This window comes from Hypanus sabinus, chromosome 2 (genome assembly GCF_030144855.1).
Source record: "Hypanus sabinus isolate sHypSab1 chromosome 2, sHypSab1.hap1, whole genome shotgun sequence".
Classification (NCBI taxonomy): domain Eukaryota; kingdom Metazoa; phylum Chordata; class Chondrichthyes; order Myliobatiformes; family Dasyatidae; genus Hypanus; species Hypanus sabinus.
In genome coordinates, this window is record NC_082707.1 from 195287409 (window position 1) to 195304525 (window position 17117).

General features: G+C 35.6%; 1 protein-coding gene across 4 annotated transcripts in view; it reads left to right on the forward strand.

Annotated features, from left to right (window-relative positions):
• The window catches only part of LOC132389643 (YLP motif-containing protein 1-like), a 163778-nt gene that overhangs the window by 83517 nt on the left and 63144 nt on the right, over positions 1 to 17117 (forward strand). For all 4 annotated transcript variants that reach the window (XR_009510639.1, XR_009510638.1, XM_059962175.1 and 1 more), the window contains exons 14-19: positions 2354 to 2473; positions 5514 to 5690; positions 10730 to 10813; positions 11273 to 11356; positions 12906 to 13016; positions 15346 to 15397. Coding sequence is in view for 2 of the 4 variants with exons in the window: in XM_059962175.1 (XP_059818158.1) it covers positions 2354 to 2473; positions 5514 to 5690; positions 10730 to 10813; positions 11273 to 11356; positions 12906 to 13016; positions 15346 to 15397 (628 nt within the window). In the remaining 2 variants the exon portion in view is untranslated. The remainder of the gene's footprint in view (positions 1 to 2353; positions 2474 to 5513; positions 5691 to 10729; positions 10814 to 11272; positions 11357 to 12905; positions 13017 to 15345; positions 15398 to 17117) is intronic.

A 17117-nucleotide genomic window follows, 5' to 3' on the forward strand; every position in this document is an offset into this window, starting at 1 on the left:
ACTGCGATGGAGACCATGTCTGTGGGTATATTTAAGGCATAAGTTGATCATTTTCTGAGTAGAATGGGCATCAGTGGATATGGCAAGAAGGCAGGTGTATGGGATTGAGTGGGATTTGGAATCAGCCATGATGGAATGGTGGAGAGAACTTGATGGAATGAATGGCCTAATTCGGCTCTTGTGTCTTATGGTCTTTTGATTTTATGTTGCAGTTTTCTAAGTATTTGATGGACTGTACTTGGAGTGTTGTGTACAGTTTTGGTTAAACTGTTAAAAGAAAGACTTTGTCAAACTGGAAAAGATTTATGAGGATGCTGCCTTGACTAGAGAGTCCAAGCTACAGAGGGAGGTTGGCCAGACCGGATCTTTATTTCTTGGAGAATGAGGGGTGACCTCATAGAAGTTTATACTAAATTAGAGGGACTTGTTGATCATGAAGCAGGTTATGGGGGATGTTGAGTTGGTGGATGGTCATGGTCTTTTCACCAGTTGGGGGTCCAAAACCAAACAGCATAGACGGATAAAAGAAAGAGAAGTAAAAGAGACCTTAGTGGTAACTCCTTTACAGAGAGGGTAGTGATTACCATTAGACTGTAAGATATAGGAGCAGAATTAGGCCATTTGGCCTATTGAGTCTGCTGCACCATTCCATCGTGGTTGATTCAAATTTTCCTCTCAGCCCCAATCCCTTGCCTTCTCCCCATATCCCTTCATGCCCTGATCAATCAATAATTTATCAGCCTCTGCCTTAAATATTCATAAAGAATTGACCTCCAAGCTGCCAATGACAAGAATTCCACAGACTCACCACTCTCTGGCTAAAGAAATTCCTCCTCTTCTAAAAGGATGACCCTCTATTCTGAAGCTGTGTCCACTGGTCTTAGACTCTTCCACCAAAGGAAACATCATCTCCACATCTACGCTATCAGTGCTTTTCAACATACTATAGGTTTCAATGAGGTCACCCCTCATTCTTGTGAATACATGCCCAAGCCATCAAACACTCGTCATAATGACAAGCCATTCAATCCTGATTTCGTCTTCGTGAACTTTCTTTGAATCTCCTCCAGTTTGTGTGCATCCTCTCTTAAGAGGTCCAAAACTGCTCGCAATACTCCCAAGTGAGGTCTCACTAGTGTTTTAGAAAGTCTCAACATTACATCCTTACTTTTATATTCTAGTCCTCTTGAAATGAATGCTAACATTGCATTTGCCTTTCTGACCACAGACTCAGTTTTCACCTCAGTTTTTTGTACTTTCTCTCCATTTAGAAAATAGTCAACCCTGTCATTTCTTCTACCCAAGTTTATGACCATACACTTTCTGACACAATTCCATCTGCCATTTCTTTGCCTATTCCCTTAATCTAAGTCCTTCGGTAGCCTCTCTACTTCTTCAAAACTATCTGCCCCTCCACCTATCTTCATATCATCTAAAAGCTTTACAACAACGCCATCAATTCAATCATCCAGATCATTGACATATAACGTAAGAAGAATTGGTCCAAACACAGACTCCTGTAGAACACCACTAGTCACTGGCACCCAATCAGAATGGCTCCCTTTGTTCCCATTTTTTGCCTCCTGTCAATTAGCCACTGCTTTATCCATGCTAGAATCTTTCCTGTAATACCATGGGCTTGAAGATTGTTAGGCAACCTCATGTGTGGTACCATTGCTTGGAATGAGGTTCCAGAGGAAGTAGTCAAGGCAGGTACAGTTGCAACATTTAATAGGCAGTGGTGGTAGATATGTGGACGGGAATGATTTGGAGGGTGATGGGCCAAATGAAAGCAACTGAAATGAACAGGGAGAACACTGTGGGGTAGGCATGGACTATTTGGGCTGAAGGCCTGCTTTGTGCTGTATTACTCTGACACTTAACTCTAAAATTCATTGCCTTAGGATTGGGGATATTAAACAGGCAGGATATTTGCCTTGAAAATCAAAACAACTGCTGATGCTGGCTATCTGAAAGATATTTCCAAGACACCTTGTCTACTGACTTATGAGTATCTTGGCAGAAGTTGCACACACACATTATTTAATCAGGCATTTATTAAAAATCTTTGCACCTTGCTGTGCATAATTGGATCTTAAAAATAATTTGTCATATGCAGTGTTTGTCAGCAGCGATTGAATATTAATTCACGCATCACTATGTATAATGACAGTAATTTTAAGTGGTTAAATAGTTGTTTTGTTGAGTGGTGTTAGCACTTTGTTATGCAAAGTTAAGGATTAACTTGTTCTTAAGCATAATCATATTAAACTAAGCAGTCATATCTTCTTTTCACAGACTCTGCCTTAGCTTATCATCTTAAGTATTTAGTTGACATTTCTTTCATTTTTAGGATAAGGAGGTAGACAATGGAGGAGCTGCACCACGGGTTCTCAGCTTGGATGATTACTTCATGACCGAAGTGGAGAAAGTGGTGAAGGATCCAGACAGTGGCAAACGAATTAAAAAGAAGGTACGTGCGTCAAGATAAAAGCATATGAACTCGACATTGTACATGTAATAATGTTCCCTGGTTATTCAAGCTTGAAGATCATATAGTTGTAGGTGTCTGAGCTTTATTTCAAGATCAAAATTAAGTTTATAGAAACATAGAAAACCTACAGCACAATACAGGCCCTTTGGCCCACAAAGTTGTGCCAAACATGGCCCTACTTTAGAAATTACTAGACTTCCCCATAGCTCTCTATTTTTCTAAGCTCCATGTACCTATCCAGAAGTCTTTTAAAAGACCCTATTGTATCCGCCTCCACCACAGTCGCTGGCAGCTCATCCACACACTCACCGCTCTCTGCATAAAAATCTTACCCCTGACATCCCCTCTGTACCTACTTCCAAGCACCTTAAAACTATGCCCTCTTCTGTTAGCCATTTCAGCCCTGGGGAAATGCCACTGACTAACCAGAAGATCAATGCCTCTTGTTATATCAGGTCTCTTTTCATCCTCTGTTGCTCCAAGGAGAAAAAGGCGGTTCACTCAATCTATTCTCATAAGGCATTCTCCCCAATCCAAGCAACATACTTGTAAATCTTCTCTGCACCCTTTCCATAGTTTCAACATCCTTCCCGTACTGAGGTGACCAGAACTGAGCACAGTACTCCAAGTGGGGTCTGCCTAGGGTTCTGTACAGCTGTAACATAACCTCTCGGCTCCTGGACTCAGTCCCACGGTTGATGAAGGCCAATGCACCGTATGCCTTCTTAACCACACAGTCAACCTGTGCAGCAGCTTTGAGAGTCCTATGGACACAGACCCCAAGATCCCTCTGATCCTCCACATTGCCAAGGGTCTTACCATTAGTACTATATTCTGCCATCATATTTGACCTACCAAAATGAACCACCTCACACTTATCTGGGTTGGACTCCATCTGCCACTTCTCAGCCCAGTTTTGTATCCTATCAATGTCCCACTGTAACCTCTGACAGCCCTCCAAACTACCCACAACACCTCCAACCTTTGTGTCAATAGCAAATTTACTAACCCATCCCTCCACTTCCTCATCCAAGTCATTTATAAAAATCAATAAGAGAAGAGGTCCTGGAACAGATCCCTGAGGCATACCACTGGTCACCAACCTCCATGTAGAATATGATCCATCTACAACCCGTTTACCTCCTGTGGACAAGCCAATTGTGGATCCACAAAGCCTCCTTACTTTTTCTGTAAGCCTTGCATGGGGTATCTTATCAAAAGCCTTGCTGAAATCCATATACACTACATCTTCTGCTCGATCTTCATCAATGTATTTAGTCACATTCTCAAAAAATTACTGTGCTGTCTCTACTCCCTTTCTTGAATAAGGTAACAACATCTGCAACCCTCCAAACTTCTGGAACCTCTCCCGTCCCCATTGATGATGCAACGATTATTGCCAAAGGTTTAGCAATGTCCTCCCACTGTAGCCTGGGGTATACCTTGTCCGGTCCTAGTGACTTATCCAACTTGATGCTTTCCAAAACCTCCAGCACATCCTCTTTCTTAATGCCTATATACACTCATGCTTTCAGTCTACTGTAAGTCGTCCCTACAATTGCCAAGTAGTGAATACTGGAGCAAAGTATCCATTAAGTACCTCCGCTATCTCCTCTGGTTTCATACACACCTTTCCACTGTCACACTTGATTGGTCCTATTCTCTCACGTCTTATCCTCTTGCTCTTCACATACTTGTAGAATGCTTTGGGGTTTTCCTTAATCCAACTTGCCAAAGGCCTTCTCATGGCCCCTTCTGGCTCTCCTAATTTCATTCTTAAGCTCCTTCCTGCTAGCCTTATAATTTTCTAGATCTCTATCATCACCTTGTTTTTTGAACCTTTTGTAAGCTTGTCTTTTCTTCTTGACCAGATTTCCAACAGTCTTCGTACACCCTGGTTCCTGTACCCTACCACCTTTTCCCTGTCTCATTGGAACGTACCTATGCAGAATACCACGCAAATATTCCTTGAAAATTTGCCACATTTCTATCGTACATTTCCCTGAGAACATCTGTTCCCAATTTATGCTTCCAAATTCCTGCCTGATAGCTTCATATTTCCCTTTACTCCCTTTCCTAACTTGTCTGTTCCTACCCCTCTCCAATGCTGTGGTGAAGGAGAAAGAATTGTGATCACAGGAGATAAAATTATTGTCAAATGCATGCATGTGTGCAGTGAAATTGCAGCAGCATCACATGCATGTAGCATTTTATAAGCAGCATTCACAAGAAAAAAACAACTATTTAATGGAGATATTTATACATGTATGCCTATGTAATGCATACTGTCCCTTGAGAAAGTATTCATTCCCCAACCCTTTGTTGACATAAATGAGAATAACAAACAGGAATTTTGATAAATTTAACTGAGAATTTTTACTTGTGAAGCACATGCTCCTATCTTCACAATAGGGCCCAAAATATGGAAAATTGTAAACCATGAGAAACTAATTATTCAAAAACTGCAATGTCAGCTATTCAAAAAGTATTCATCGACCTTTGCTCAGTCATTCTGAAGCATTATTTTTTATTTTGAGTTCTCCAACTCGAGAATCGGCAGCAAACTCTCTCACCATTGAAAGCGTGATTTATTACTGAGTACAGAGCACTCCAGCGGCCACTCTCAGTATTATCAATGTTCTGGCTCCTGCTACGCTTCAGTTCACAACACCAGTGAGAATTTGTGTTCACAGGGCCGCACAAGGCCTTGAAGGTATCTAAGTTCAGGCCAAACCTGAACATACTGAGAAACAGCTGATCGGTGAGCTAGTGCCCTAGGAATATTTATATTTGAGACAGTTTTAGTCATTATAGAGTGTAGGAACTTGGTGGGGAATAAAAGTTTGATTTCACTGGTTGTGACAAAGGGTTAGGAAGTTCATATCTGCAGAATAGTTCTGCAAGTGCAGTGAGTTATCAAGATGACTATTATCTGAAACAACAGCAGACTAGTTTCCTTTGTATGATATTTTGACCATTCTCTTTTCTTTCCACTTCTCTTATGCTGTGTGTCCATTAGGTTCTGGAGTACGAATATGAGCCAGAAATGGAAGATACGTACAGAAGCAGCATGTTTAAAACATTCCGTAAAACACTGGACGATGGCTTTTTCCCCTTCATCATTGTGGATGCCATTAATAACAGAGTCAAGCATTTTGAACAGTTATGGAGTGCAGCCAAAACTAAAGGCTTTGAGGTGAGTCAACTTTGTACATAAGGTACTACAGAGAGTTGCTTTGGGAAACCAAAGGAAGGTTAATAAATCCCTGGTTAAAGTCTTAAAAGAATACAGATTGGTGCATATTTTAAGAAGGAAATTGTGGATATTGAACACAAATAGCTGAATTAATAGCTAGGAAAGTTTGAATAGGTTAGGACTGTGTTCCTTAGAACTTGGAAGATTGAGAGGAGATTCGATAGAGGTATGCAAAGTTATGACAGGTACAAAGTAAATGCAAGCAGGCTTTTTCCACCGAAGCTGGGTAGGACTACAACTGGAGGTCATGGGTTAAGGGTGAAAGGTGAAAAATTTAAGGGGAACTTGAGTGGAAATTTCTTCGCTCAGAGAGTTGTGAGAGTGTTGAATGAGCTGCCAGCTTAAGTAGTGCATGCGAGCTGGATTTCAATTCTTAAAGAAAAGTTTGGATCAGTATATGGATGATAGGGGTATGGAGGGTAGTGGTCCTTGTGCAGGTCGATGGGAGTAGGCAGTTTAAATGGTTTCAGCATGGACAAGATGGGCCAAAGGTCCTGTTTCTGTGCTGTACTTCTCTATGACTCTGAGGTTCTCTATGAATGTACAACTATGAATGTAGTAGTTATTCTCACAAGTGGCAGTAACGTTTTATGTAGTTAGTAAATCCTCAGAATTGCTGATTTAGATTATGGTATATAAAAGATTTCTAAAAGATGGAAAAATTGCCATTTAAGGGAGCATTTTTCCAAGAAAGAATCTGCTTTTTCTATACTTGTTTTTTAAGTTGCTGTCATCTGAATTTGAATGAATTAATATGATTTCTTTCTTTCTTTCTTTTTCAATCTTTTTATTAAGTTTCATACATATATAAAAAAAACAAAACATGATAATGAATAGATTACAAATTCAATAAACTTGAAATTACATTAGTAATAGGATAATAATATCCTATTAAACATCAATCAACAAAAGGTACATAAATCAATCAAGTCTATATAAATATATATGAAAAAAAAACAAAATCATCAAAAAAGAAAAAAGAAATTGAAAATATATAGAAGAAAATATATATTGAAAAAAAAATACTAAACTAAACTAACATGGGCAATAATAACAGTTTATCAGTATGTGATAGTGTCAAGAAAAAACTCCGGAACTCCATATCTGAACAAGGATAAGTAGAGAAAAGGATCTGAAATAGGCCAAATTATTTCATATGAAAATGTCGAATGAATGGTCCCCAGGTTTCTTCAAATTTAATTGAAGAATCAAAAATAGTGCTTCTAATTTTTTCCAAACTCAGATAGGAAATAGTTTGAGAGAACCACTGAGATGTGGTAGGAGGATTTACTTCTTTCCAGTTTTGTAATATAGACCTTCTGGCAATTAATGTTACAAAAGCAATCATTCGTCTGATTGAAGGGGAAAACTGATTACCATCTTCATTTGGTATACCGAAAATTGCAGTAATAAAATGGGGTTGTAAATCGATATTCCATACTGAGGAAATGACATCAAAAATGTCCTTCCAATAGTTATGTAAAGTGGGACATGCCCAAAACATGTGGGTCAATGAAGCCACTTCTAAGTGACATCTGTCACATTGAGGATTGATATGCGAGTAGAATCGAGCAAGCTTATCTTTAGACATATAAGCTCTATGTACAATTTTAAATTGTATTAAAGCATGTTTAGCACAAATAGAAGAGGAATTAACCATTTGTAAAATTTTTTCCCATTTATCTGTTGATATATTATATCGAAGTTCTTTTTCCCATTCTTGTTTAATTCTATCCGATATTTCTGGCTGTATCTTCATAATCATGTTATAAATAAAAGCTACTAATCCCTTCTGGCAAGGATTAAAGGTAAAAATCAAATCTGAAAAATCCGATGGAGTTAAATTGGGAAAAGATGGGAGAATTTTATGTAAGAAATTTCTAATTTGTAAGTATCTAAAAAAATTAGATTTAGGTAATTTAAATTTGTTAGAAAGTTGATCAAAAGACATCAAAGTACCTTCAAAAAAAAGATCACGAAAACATTTTATACCTTTCCTTTTCCATATGCTAAAAGCTTGATCTGTCAATGAAGGTTTGAAAAAAAAATTAAATAAAATAGGGCTGTCCAGAACAAAGTTTTTCAGATTAAAAAATTTGCGAAATTGAAACCAAATTCGTAGTGTATGTTTGACAACAGGGTTAGATATCTGTTTATTGAATTTAACTAAATCAACAGGAAGAAAAGAACCAAGAACGGAAAATATAGAATATCCCTTTACCTCACTACATTCCAAATTTACCCACTGTGGACACAATGGTGAGTCCAAATCTAGTTTCCAATACATTAGGTTACGAATATTATTAAATAATAAAATCTAAAGTTAGGTAAAGCTAGACCACCATCTTTTTTAGATTTTTGTAATTGCCTTTTGCTTAACCTAGGGTTTTTATTTTGCCACACAAATGAGGAAATTTTTGAATCAATGTTATCAAAAAAAGATTTAGGAATAAAAATTGGTAAAGCTTGAAATAAATATAAAAATTTCGGTAAAATCATCATTTTAATAGCATTAATCCGACCAACTAATGATAAAAATAAGGGAGACCATCTTGTAGTAAGTTGTTGAATTTGATGAAACATAGGTAAAAAATTCAGCCCAAATAAATCTTTATATTTCTTGGTGATTTCTATACCTAAATAGATAAAGTTATCAGTAACAACTTTAAATGGCATCCTGTCATTCAATAAGGTTTGCGCGTTTAAGGGGAATAATTCACTCTTATCTAAGTTTAATTTATAATCAGAAAAACTACCAAATTGAGCCAACAAGGATAAAATAGCAGGAATAGACCTATTAGGATCAGAAATATATAGCAGCAAATCATCAGCATAAAGTGATAGTTTGTATAACTTCTCATTACGGATGATACCAAAAATATTAGGAGACTCACGAATAGCAATGGCTAAAGGTTCTAATGCAATATTAAATAATAAAGGACTTAAAGGACAACCTTGTCTCGTACCACGAGATAATTGAAAAAAAGAGGATCTATAATTATTTGTAAGAACAGAAGCAACAGGTTTATAATATATTAATTTAATCCATGATATAAAATTAGGACTAAAATTAAAGTTTCTCAATGCATTAAATAAGTATGTCCATTCAACTCTATCAAAAGCTTTTTCAGCATCTAATGAGATAACACATTCTGGGGTTGTAGGTGATGAAGTATAAATTATGTTAATCAATTTTCTAATATTAAAAAAGGAATACCGATTCCTAATAAAACCAGTTTGATCTTCTGAAATAATCTGTGATAGTACCTTTTCTAATCTAATGGCTAAAATTTTTGTAAGAATCTTAGAGTCTACATTTAATAATGATATAGGGCGATAAGATGCACATAAAGTAGGATCTTTATCTTTTTTAAGAATTAGAGAAATAGTAGCTTCATAAAAAGATTGAGGTAATCTCTTCTTAACAAACGCATCATTAAAGATTTCACATAGCCAAGGAGAAAGCAATAAAGAAAAAGTTTTTAAAAATTCTACAATAAAACCATCAAGACCAGGAGCTTTCCCTGAATTCATTGATGAGATAGCCTCTCTTATTTCATCCATAGAGATAGGAGCATCAAGCAAGCTACAATCTTCATCTATCAGTTTAGGAATATTCAAGTTATTAAAAAAATTATCCATCATAGACAGGTCACCATCAAATTCTGATTGATATAAAGATTTATAAAAATCTTGAAAAGTGTTATTGATTTCTTTATAATCAGTAGTTAAATTACCGTCTTGTTTACGAATTTTAATAATTTGTCGCTTAGTCGAAATAGCTTTTAATTGATTAGCTAACAATTTACCAGTTCGATCACTATGAATATAAAATTGAGCCCTGGTCTTAATTAATTGATTCTCAATTGAAGAAGATAATAATAAACTATGTTCCATTTGAAGCTCAACTCTCTTCTTATAAAGTTCTTTGGTAGGAATAACGGAATAAATCTTATCAATTTCTTTAATTTTATCCACCAATAAAGCTATATCTGAATATCTTTGTTTTCTTTTACCAGCGGAATATGAGATAATTTGTCCACGAATAAAAGCCTTGAAAGAGTCCCAAATTATTCCTCTGTCAATCTCTTCGGTATAGTTTGTTGAAAAAAATAAGTCAATTTGTTGTTTTATGAAGGTAATAAATTCTGGATCTTGAAGCAAAGTAGCATTAAGTCTCCAAGATCTAGTATTAATAGAAGAGTCCGGAATCTTGATAGATAACTTCAAAGGTGCATGATCCGAAATAGCAATAGAATCGTTTTTACAATCAATAACATCTGTTAATAAACGATGATCAATAAGGAAATAATCAATTCTAGAATAACTATGATATACATGTGAAAAAAATGAAAATTCTTTATCTTTAGGGTTCAAAAACTGCCATATTTCAGTAATTCCAGAATCGACCATAAAAGAATTAATAAGTAAAGCTGATCTATTCGGAAGAGTTCGAATAGGTTTAGATCTATCCATCGAAGGATTCAAACAACAATTAAAGTCTCCACCCATTATCAACATATATTCATTCAAGTTAGGAAGGGAAGTAAATAAACGTTTAAAAAATTCAGGGCAATCAAAGTTTGGAGCATAAATATTAACTAAAACAACTTTCCGATTAAAAAGTGAACCAGTTATCAACAAAAATCTACCCTGTGGATCAGAAATAACTTCATAATGTGTAAACGAAATTGAGGGGTCTATAAAAATAGACACACCCCTAATTTTAGCGGTACAATTCGAGTGAAATTGTTGACCCTTCCAGAACCTAAAAAAACGTTGGTTATCCTCCCTCCTAATATGGGTCTCCTGTGCAAAAATAATATTAGCGTTCAATCTATGGAATACTTTAAATATTTTTTTACGTTTAATCGGATGATTTAAACCATTAGTATTCCACGAGATAAAGTTAATAGATTTATCCATCATACCAATATTAATTGTGTGTATCATAATATGATTTCTGTCTCTCACTCTAGGTTTACATTGCAGAAGTGAGTGCTGATAATCAAACCTGTGCGAAAAGGAACATTCATGGACGCAAATTGAAGGAAATCAATAAGGTGACTAATCTGCCTTTCTATTTTAAAGGCCCTGAGTGTGATCTATATTCCATGGTTTTGACAGTGGCAAACAAGTATATGTGATTAAGATTGAAGTAAATGAGATTTGATCAGAGTCATTTTTTTTTTAGATTACTCATCTCTGCATTGACCTTGAATTGAGCTGAAATACTGAATCTTATTAACAGCTCACCTTAAATATACCTATACAAAGTTGAAAATTTCATTTCCCAATTCTTTTCATTTCAGCGAGTTACTGATAAGCTTAACAAAAAGGCTACTCTCTTCCATAAAGACCTAGCTGGATGAGAATCAAATTTACTCTGGACATTATTCCTTAAGTTGTTTCCCAGTGGTGAAGAAGACTTTTTATTAACAATTGTCTCATCAACTTGGATACTAAATAAGTAATCAATTGCTGTGGCTATTGATTGGCATGTATTCTGTGTTGTTTTACAGATGGCTGATCATTGGGATTCAACTCCACGACATATGTTACGATTAGACATTAGATCACTGCTCCAAGATGCTGCAATTGAAGAAGTAAGAATCCCAAAATACATAGACTCTATATTATTTTTGTTATTTGCATGATTACTGTGGTTTTTATTTGAACCATGTGTCAGTTGTAATTGGAGATAAAGACAGAAGGGAAAAATGAGAGATTGTTCATAAAAAATTCAGAAGGATCCTTTTAAATATATGCTGGTTATTGTTATTCTATCCTTTGAGTTGCCTTTTTTTTCTGTACAGTTGCCATTTTTTGTATCTGGATGAATGGGAGTGGTGAGATGCACTGAAAAGCTTTTGTATACTATTCACACTGATCAATCATTGCACAGTGCATTAACATAGAACAAGCTATAACAATATCAATGCAGAATAAAATGCAACATCTACAGAGAAAGTGCAGTACAGTTAAACAAGGTGCAAGATCATAACTAATTAGTTTGAGAGGTCAACAGCCCAATTTATTGTACAAAGAACGATATAGTGGCCTTATAATAGCTGGATAGAAACTGTCCAAACCTAATGGTACTTGGTAAGGATTGAGTGGGTTATGACAAATTTCTTTAGTCTCCTGTGGAAGTAGAGGTGTTTGAGCTTTCTTAGCTGCGACATCTCTGTGGATGGACCATTACAGGCTATTGGTGATGATATTAACTCCTATGAACTTGAAGCTCTTGAACTCAACACTGTTTGCTGTGGACAGGAGCATTTGCACTATCTCGTCTCTTCCCACCCACCCCGAAGTCAATGACTAATTCTTTAATTTTGCTGACATTGAGGGAAAGATTGTTGTTTTGACACCATGTTATTAAGCTCTCTATCTCCTTCCTGTACTCTGACTTATCATTATTTGAGATATGGTGATATCAATTGCAAATTTTTAGATGGAGTTAGAGCATAATCTGACCACACAGTCGCGAGTGTACAGGGAGTAGAGTAGGGGCTAAGAACACAACCTTGTGGACCACCAGTGGTTAGAATAATCGTGGAGGTAATGTTGCTGCCTGTCCTTGCTGATTGGAGTCTGTTGGTTAGAAAGTTAAGGATCCAGTTGCAAAGGGAGGGATTGACTCCCAACATCCAGAATTTGATCATGAGTTTACTTTGTAAACATTGCAGGTTGTTTCTTCTCAATTACTATCAATTCTGTATAGGTTCAATGTTTAATGGCCTTTAGAATTAAATTAACCAAACCTTTCAGTGTCAGAAATGGGTTTCCTTGGCATTTTTCTTGTTGAAAACTAAATGTTATTACAATCTCCTGTTGAGAAATAGTGAATATTTTCTTGAATGTCTTAGTGCTGCAAGTAGATTGATTTCTGACACATTCGTGATCTTGATATGCGAATTCTTGTATTGAAATCAAGATGTTCATGGAAATAAGCGGAAGTTGATTGACAAACCACCTAAGAATCAAGTTTACACTTAATAGTATTCTAAGATTATTAATTGCCTGGAAATTATTTGCATGGACCTACTACTGTTTCCTGAAACAACTCCTAGAGCAATGAACCATGAAAGGAAAAGCAGTTATAAAAATTCAAAATACCTTTTTAAAGTTTATTGGTCTAACCTACTCTAGGTTGAAATGGAAGATTTCGATCCCAGTGCTGAGCAACAGTCACAGCAGTCGGAAGAACAACAACGAGATGAATCTAAAAAGGAAGCTGCTGATGAAGAGGAGTATGAAACGGTAGGAGATATCGTCACAAAACAGAATATTTTACCCTCTCATGGAAACTTCTTAAATGTGTCTTTTATACTGGTATGCTTGTCAGTAAGAAATTCAACGTGTTTCCCTGTTAAAAGCAGGAGACAGTTGATGGAGTGGAAATTGTCAGGGTATCTTTATCACTTGAGGTTTGTTAGTTTGTGAAACCTTCGAGTTGTTGGTTTGTCCTGAAGTTCATGTTGTAGATTTGGTTACCAGAGTAATGTAATTATTTTAAGTTATGTAATGTTCAACTTGGAGTAAAGTTATTCTTAAATAATAAAATCATTTACGGTTAATAATATCATAGAAATAAACAAATGGATTAATTAGAAACAGCTATATTTACGCATTGGATTTTTTTTTAAAGGATTTGGGATTGGTATAGTTCAAATTGTTTCTTCTTTAAGTGACTTCTTTGTTCATGGTGTATTCCTGAATTTATACAAATTGAAACTGTCAACAACAAATCAAGAGTCTTCCACTTGGCTTCATAGCAACTGTCGGCAGAGGACAAAGGATATCTGTATAATATCGCCAAAGGATAGCTGTATAATGTTAACTAATATTGCTTTTGTGTAGTTTATAGAAACAATGTTGTTGACCATCGCTTTGAAAATGTAAAGAGCACAATTCATTGTCATTGAAAAGCCTTGTTTTTATTTAATACTTGTCAGGACCTCAGCATATCCTGAATTGATTTGTACACAATAAAATACTTTGGATTGCTAGATAAGGGAAGTTGCAGCATGTATACATATGACAAGGTCCCATAAAGAGTAAAAAGATAGATCTGTATTGTGTTTGCTTTTCAGTTGCTGGATAAGTGTTAGCCAGTTCACCATTAGTTCTCTAAGTAATTTCAGATGAAGCAGCAGGGATCCCAGTTTCATGTGCAGTGAATGAAAACAGTGCATCTCTGTGAAGTGCACCATTCCAATCACGCACTCATATGTGTTTTGTGGCAGCTTTCTGAAGTGTTAGGCATATGTTTCAGAAAACTAATCTGTGATCTTTTTTTGCTTTTAGACGTGGTTCTTCTGTGCTTAATAGCTGAAGCAGAAGGTCTGCCTATGTTCAAGGTTAGACTAGAATGGCAAATGAAGGAAAGGTTGTTAAAAGAGGTTTAGTAATATGCAGGAGGTAAATATGACTCAGACTAGTTGATTGCATGAAGAACAAGTAGAAATGTGATGGAGGTAACTTACACTGTCAGTTTTAGTATTGTGACACTTGTATTGCTTAGTAGATGCAAAATATCGTTTTTAATCATGTCAGATCATTATTGCATCTGCAGGCAGATTTTACTTAATGGGCAATGTGAACTATCTCTGTGTTTCTTACTGACATGAATACCTAACTAGAACTTACTCTGAATGATAGGAAGTAATATGGACATGCATTTTTCTTCTGTAAAATTAAGTCATCAACTATCTTGAAAGATTTGCAGTGGATAATCCCATTTAAGATAAAGTATTTGGATCTGAAAATAAACTAAAGTTTAAGCATTGTTTTGAAAATTAATGAGCAGAGATGTAACTGTTTTGTGATGTATGTTTACTTTGAAGATAATATTTTCATTTAGTTCTGGATAACTGCAGATAATAAGTAGAGATGTTGAAATAACTAAAATCTAAAGCCTTGAAACTCACTTAAAGAGCAGTCCTTCAGTTCAGGATCAGAAATGTTACAATGCAGATTCAAGATGGGATTTGTTTCATTTGCTTATAGAATATGACAGCGTGGATAATGTTTAATCAATTTAAATTTCCATGCATCATCTCTTCTTTGACATGAGAAAGTAATTCTTTTTGGTTCTGGAGTAATTCCAAAATTATTTAGCCACTTAAGAACCTTATTCACTGATTCTTTATCACTTTTTAAGCATTTCAAGCAGCTCTGAAAGTCTGGAATATTGCTGTACATTAGTGAATTGCTTTTAACGGTGTTTGTTACATTTTCTATTTACTGAATCATACAAATAGAATTTGAAATATTTAAAGCTAGAGGAGTAATTTACGTGCAGGGAAAGTAATATGCAGCTTTATCAGTAAGCACCTGCTTATAATTTTAAATGTGGAATTTTAGATCTATCCTTTTTATAAGAAAAGGCATACTTTTTAAAATGAAACACCATTACTTTCTTTGTGACGTGGAATCTTAATCCAGTTTTTTCTCCAAACATTTCTGTGTTTCTATGTTTGATTTGCTTTCCTGCTGAAGCAAGAGTCATTATCTTCGAAACAATATTTCATTAAAGATTGCACTCTAACCAGATTAGCTTCTCTGTATGTGTGTGTGTATGATTTAGGGTTTCCTGACAAAAAGCAAATGGGAAATGGACACATCAGAAGAGAATCTAGGTAGGTATGATTTCTCTTTTTTTTTTGCTTATAGACTGGAAGGTCATGATTTAAGAAATACACAAAATGTTGATGTATTGGTAGATTCTGGTTTGTGCAGTGCCAATACATGTTGTTTGGTTTAATTTATTGGATGTAGTGTACATGCATACTAATATGTTAATATATACAATGTAATCACTTTGTTGCCATCCTGTGCTATAAAAATACTTCAGCCACTGAAAAATAGATGGTATGGGTAGCTAAACTTGAAAATCAAATTGCACTAAAATGTGCAAACTTGTCATTAGTACTGGATACTTCAAGTGGGATGTGCGCATCAGTGTACTGAATGCAGATATTATTATTTGTGTATTTATGCCTCTTCTGATTTAAGAATTTTAAAAAGGTTACAACTAAACAAATAGTTTATGGATTTTAGGCAATCAGAAAAAAAAGATACTCTTATGTAATAGGACCTCAATTAAAATTATCTGATTACATTTTCACTCTTTAAAGCAGTGTGACCTGTCATAACACCTTTTACTCTGGTCTGTGCTACAATCATGACAGTGATCAAGGTTTCTTTATTTCTCAATGGATTTGAAATTGAGCGACCTACCATAACCCTTGTAATTGTTATTTAAATATATCCAACTTTTCTAAAATGAGTACTGTCCTATTTAGCTGATGTTCAGAATTATGTACTTGAATTACTTTGGTATCTTAGAAATAGGTTTGTAACATAATCTCATTTTGAATGTTTGTATAGTTCATTTAGCAACTTACTGTTGAACAGTATTTTGCTAACCAGTCCAATTGATGTATTGCATTTTAATTAAGATTATAATGTATGACTAAATAGATGTTATGAAAAATAGACCAATTGTCTACTTAATGACTTTGTGCTGCAAATTTTTATGTTAACTTTTTAAAAGTTCAAAATAAATTTATTATCAAAATGCATAAATGTCACCATATACAACCTTGAGATTCATTTTCTTGTGGGATACACAGTAAATCTAAGAATCACAATGAGAATCACTGAGAGACTACATCCAATAGAACGGTCAAACAACCAATGTGCCAAAGATAACAAACTGCAAGTACAAAAGAAAAAAAGAAAAAGTAAATAAATAAATACGCAATAAATATTGAGTACATAAGATGAAGTCCTTGAAAGTGAGTCCATAAGTTATGGGAACATTTCAGTGTTGGGCAAGTGAATTTGAGTAAAGTTATCCCCTCTGGTTCAAGAGCCTGATGGTTGAGGAGTAATAACTGTTCCTGAACCTGGTGGTGTGAGTCCTGAGGCTCCTGTACCTCCCTCCTGATGGCAGCAGCAAGAAGAAAATATGGCCTGGATAGTGGGGGTTCTTGATAATGGATGCTGCTTTCTTGTGACATCATTCCATGTGGATGTGCTCAAAGGTGGGAAGGGCTTTACTGATGATGGACTGGGGCTGGAGCTGGACTTTCCATTACTTTTTTTATCAAGGGTATTGGTGTTTTTATACCAGGCCATGATGCAACCAGTCAATATACTCTGCACCACACATCTATAGGAGTTTGTTGGTTTTAGATGTCATGCCAAATCTTCACAAATTTCAAAAGGATATGGATGTAGCACTGCTCTTTCTTCATTATGGCACTTAACAGGCTGGATCCAGGACAGATTTTCTGAAATGATAACACCAAGGAATTTAAAGTTGCTGACGTTCTGCACCACTGAGTCCACCCC